The 5,205-nt window shown below is 45.7% G+C and overlaps 1 protein-coding gene across 1 annotated transcript; it reads left to right on the top strand.

Moving 5' to 3' along the window:
- Nucleotides 1–494: 494 nt before the first annotated feature.
- Nucleotides 495–4,989, top strand: LOC103647523 (probable galacturonosyltransferase 4). Its single transcript, XM_008672049.4, has 7 exons — nucleotides 495–875; nucleotides 1,001–1,084; nucleotides 1,236–1,657; nucleotides 2,573–2,874; nucleotides 2,998–3,355; nucleotides 3,506–4,081; nucleotides 4,352–4,989. The coding sequence occupies exons 1-7, from the start codon at nucleotides 752–754 to the stop codon at nucleotides 4,625–4,627; spliced, it is 2,142 nt and encodes a 713-aa protein (XP_008670271.1). The 5' UTR covers nucleotides 495–751; the 3' UTR covers nucleotides 4,628–4,989.
- The last annotated feature ends 216 nt before the right edge of the window (nucleotides 4,990–5,205 follow it).

Raw genomic sequence — 5,205 nt, 5'->3', positions numbered from 1 at the left:
TATATTTATCATCGTCTAGTTGAATATAGATATATAAATCAAAAGGTAAACAAATATATTTTGAGCCTGAGAGAGTTTTAGAGTGAATCGAATGAGGTTAGAGCAAAATCTGAGAGGAGCATGTTTGGAAAAGGGGGAATCTAATCTAATCAGGGACAACACACTAAGGGGCTGTTTGGTTCGTGGCTAAATGTACCACACTTTGTCTAAGGTTAGTCATTCGAATTGAAGAACTAACCTTAGATAGAAAAGTTAGGCAAAATGTGGCAAGTTAGACATTAAACCAAACAGACGCTAAGTCACCCAAAATCTAATCTAATCAGGGAGAATTCAAACAGCACTCACATCCTTGTGGAGAACACACGAACTCACCCAGAATGTCCTGGATTTCCTTTCTATCAGCGAGCAGCTAAAATGTTTGGCACATCTGGCGCGTCTCATTTCCACCGTGTGCCCAGAGCAGAGCAAAAGCGAGGCCCAGCAAAGCAAAAACCGACGCGCACGCGGCACGCACGGCCGACATCTCGCATCGCACGGATGTCACGCTCCTGGCGGCACCGATCGCACGTTACCCCTATCCGCGCCGCGGCCCGACTCCGGAAATTCGCGTCGCGCAAGCCGACGCCGAAACCCCGTTGGCCCCCCACCAAAATAAGCGCCTGCCCCCAGCGGAAAGCGACCGCCCCCTCTGCCTCCCCCTCCTCTCCTCCGTATAGCGGCGGCAGGCCCGCTGGAGCTGGCGGCGAGGGCAATGCCGCGAGTCCGCCGGCGGTGCCGGGGCGCGATGCTGCTGCTCCTCGTCGCGTCGGTGCTCGCGCCCCTCGTGCTGTACGGCGGCTCCCCCGTCTCTGTCGCGCCCCTCCCGGACTCCACCGGTGCGTTCCCCTCCCCTCCCCTCCCCTCCCCTCCCCTTCCTCTGGTCTGGCCTCTCTCTGTGCGTGGCTTCGGGCAATGCCGGAAGGTTTCGTGTCTGACGGGCGCGGCTTTCTGGTTTCCGCAGTGGCGAGCGGCGCGTTCGACCCGGAGGGCGCGTCCAATCTGGTGTGGTCGCACATGGCAGCGTCCGCGGTGTCTCTGGCCAAAGGTATGTTTCTTATCATCCCCATCTCCTGCTCGATTGGGCAACCTATCTTGGTAGGTACGGACGATGGAGACGGATGGTTTCCGTTCCGCACCAATCAGAGCGTGATTTACTTTTTTTTTTGGGTTCACGCTGCTGTTGATGCGTTTTGTAGGTTTGATAACTGAAAGGCTCGGGGAGCACAAAAACCGTGTGCTATCAGCAACTGATCACTGGCAGGTGGTTGAGGCAGGGAGCAGGAACCGTGCATCTGGAAAATCAGGTACTGCTGGGGTCAGGGAGGACCATCACTTGCCGAATTCGGAAGAGGAAGGTGACCTGGTTGTCGTGGAGAGTGGCAGTGCTAGGTTTGGGCAGGAGGACGTCATTAAGGAGGTTGTGGGAAGCCAGAGAAGGGCAGATGGATCTGGTGAGCCCGGGGATAGCATGGAGGTGGACGAGCAGAAGGCAAAAGAAGTTGGGATAGAGTTGCCTCACGCAACTGATGTGCTGCACAAAAACGGGTCAGATGGACTAGAAATGAACGATGTTTCTGGATTGCGCACTGTTGGAATCCTGAATACATCTTCTGCGAAGGTATTTTTTTTCTTGTAAAAAAACAATCTAGGTTTTAATGTTTCCTTGTGAGTAGTGTTTGCTTTTTTATGCCCTCTGTTAATGTCTACTTGTTTAGTTGACATGTTAGGCTATTCCCAGTCTATTGCATCTTATCACAATATCCAAAACTGCCATGTCATATAAAATTACGTAAGATACAACTATCCCAATGCATAGTATTATAGATTGGTTTTTATCCTTTACAGCGTATTAAATACTAGAAGTCTAGAATATATGAGAGTATGAGACGTGGGTCACTTGGATGATTCAAGTTTCAATGTTTGAGGTCCCGTGCTATCTCCCTCAAGATACATCTTTATTCTCTTTCCTTTTAAATCTCTTGCCATATCATCATAAATGCTTAAGTGGCATGTATTGATGTATTAAATGAGTATGTTACTATGGATTGAGAATAGCCTTAACAGTGGATTAGCAATTTTTCACTCTTATGAAATCCTCACTTTGGTATTTGAATGAATAAGTATCACATCCGTACATATTAGGTTATGGAATGATGTTGCCGTTTATAAAAACTCGGTCGAGGAGGGAAAAACTGCCCTCCCGGTATTATATTAAGAAGGGATCGAAACATGGTCCCGACTTCTCCTGAACTCTGGCCCCCTATCACTAGTGGGCCGTCACCGCCCACTCTGCAACAGCGCAGCCGGAGGGTGGCGTGCAACCCGGGAGCGGGTAGGACATGAGGGGATTTTTTAACCAAGCCAAAAATTCGTCCCTGAGGGGTATCGAACCCAGGACCTGGAGGTGCTACTCGGAAGACTTAACCATTACGCTAGAGGCCCTTTCGCATGTTGCTGTTTGTATTATTTGTTCTTGTCATCGTTTTCAGGTAGGTTCTATCTTGATCTAACTGCTAAAGGTCTAATTTTCCAGGAAAGTGACGTTCATAGTTTATCCAATAAGATGAAACATCCTAATATTTCCAGAGAGCAGCAAACAAGGACAAGTAACAGTAATGCTGCTCACCATGCAACAAATAGTATTACTGATCAAACCACAGCTTTGCCAGATGCTACAATTCGCATCATCAAGAACCAGCTTACGACAGCAAAGATGTACCTTGGATTGTTTGCTTCTAGGGGTAATCATGGCTTCACAAGGGAGCTCCGTGCACGGATGAGGGATATACAACGAGCACTAGGCGATGCAAGGAGTGATCGGCAATTACCTCATAAGTACATCTTATTCTACTGTTCTAACTTTTATTCGGCATGCCTAGTGATAGTGTATGATTGGTGTCGATGTACTTTTTGTTTGGACCAAGCATCTTTGACATGATTTTCTATTTTTCTCAACAGTGTCCACAGCAAAACTAGAGCAATGGAGCAGACACTGGTGAAGGTCAGGAAAATTCATGATGGCTGCTCAAGTGCTGTGAATAGGCTCCATACTGTCCTTCACTCAACAGAGCAGCAACTCGAATCAAACAAAAGACAAGCTAACTATCTAGCACAAGTGGCTGCAAAATCTCTACCCAAGGGTCTCCATTGCCTTACACTGCGGCTTACAAATGAGTACTATTTCACTAACTCAAAGAATAAAGACTTTCCCTACGTGGAGAAGCTGGAAGACCCCAAACTCTATCATTATGCCTTGTTTTCAGACAATGTATTGGCTGCTGCAGTGGTTGTTAACTCAACTCTTGTCCATGCTAAGGTATACCACTTGGCCTCGGAAATATATTAAGTTGCCAATTAGGCATCCAGTTAACTATTGTGAATCAAGAATCAACTTTTTTTATGCTGAATATTCTAATTGATTTAATCATTTTTCACAACTAACCTTCTGATGCTATATTTAATGCAGAAACCAGAAAAACATGTATTCCACATTGTGACAGATAGTCTTAACTATGCTGCAATGAAAATGTGGTTCCTGGCTAATCCCTTTGGTAAAGCCGCTATTCAGGTTCAGAACATTGAAGAGTTTACATGGTTAAACTCAAGCTACAGTCCAGTGCTGAAGCAGTTGGAAACGCGGTTTATGATTGATTACTACTTCAGAACTGGGCATGCTAGGCACGATGAAAATCCCAAGTTTCGGAACCCCAAGTACTTGTCAATTCTCAACCATCTGAGGTTCTATCTCCCTGAGATCTTCCCAAGACTTAACAAGGTGTTATTTCTGGATGATGATACTGTAGTGCAGCGAGACCTAAGTGCGCTTTGGTTGGTAGATCTCAAAGGCAAGGTTAATGGTGCTGTCGAGACCTGTAGACAGGACTTCCATAGGTTTGATAAGTACCTCAACTTCTCAAACCCTCTTATTGCCAAGAATTTTGATCCACATGCTTGTGGTTGGGCATATGGCATGAACATGTTTGATTTGTCCGACTGGAGAAAGCAAAACATCACTGAGGTCTACCATACCTGGCAGAAGTTGGTGAGTATGAGCTTTACATGTGAAATTGTGATGCTAGTTCCTGTTGCTACACTAGAGTATGTACTCGAGTGCTTGAGCTGAAAATGTCAATAGTGACCTAATGCATATAGAATTTCCTATCAGGCACTTCAAGAACAGCTGTGCAGGCTGGTATCTTAGTAGGGTTGCAGCTATATTTCGATACAAAAATACACTCATGTAGGATTTGAGCATTGTTTATTGTCATACTCTTTATCTTGTATGGTTCACTCACTCGGCTCCTTTGTGCAGAATGAAAACAGGCTATTGTGGAAGCTAGGTACCCTCCCTGCTGGCCTTGTAACCTTTTGGAACCGCACGTTCCCTCTCGATCGTTCGTGGCATCAATTAGGACTTGGGTACAACCCAAATGTCAACGTTAAGGATATCAGGCGAGCGGCTGTCATCCACTACAACGGAAACCTGAAGCCCTGGCTTGAGATTGGATTGCCGAAATACCGCAAGTACTGGTCAGCACACGTCAATTACGATCAAGTGTTTCTACGGGAGTGCAACATAAACCCCTGAACAGCAAATAGTGGTGCATGGTTTATATCCTTTTCTTTTCAATGATTTCTTAGACCAATTCTTTGTGCTCTAGGTAATTTAAATTGCCTAGAGTGCTTATTCTTTGTAACTGATGTCTTTCCTGATGTAAAGGTGCCAGCAGGTTGGCGGTAGGCTTGGATCATACAAACAGTTAGTAGCCAAAGGCATATCCCGTTTTGTGCTTATAAATGCTAATATGGTAGATAATTTTTGACTGTATGTATGAATTGAATGCTATGTTAGATGCCCTCGCAAACAGTACAGTTTGCGACGACCCATTTCCACTACTGCATCCTGTGATCTGTTGTCTGTTAATTTCATGCACGACAGTGTGGGATCCTTGTTATACGGCCATTGTACGATTTTGTGCTGGTGCGTTCAACTTCTAAAAAAATCATTCATCTGTTTGATGGATAGAAGTTGAGGCGTGACACCGACTTGTTTGGCTGCAAAGGTATTCGGGTGGATTGGCACCCCGGTTCGGCCGCAATATGCATTTGGCTGAATACACGAGGGCAATCAATAGGAAATTTTCTATTGAGGATGGCTTTTCATCT

This window comes from Zea mays, chromosome 2 (genome assembly GCF_902167145.1).
Source record: "Zea mays cultivar B73 chromosome 2, Zm-B73-REFERENCE-NAM-5.0, whole genome shotgun sequence".
NCBI classification, from domain to species: Eukaryota; Viridiplantae; Streptophyta; class Magnoliopsida; order Poales; family Poaceae; genus Zea; species Zea mays.
This window is presented reverse-complemented; position numbering and strand designations above follow the sequence as displayed.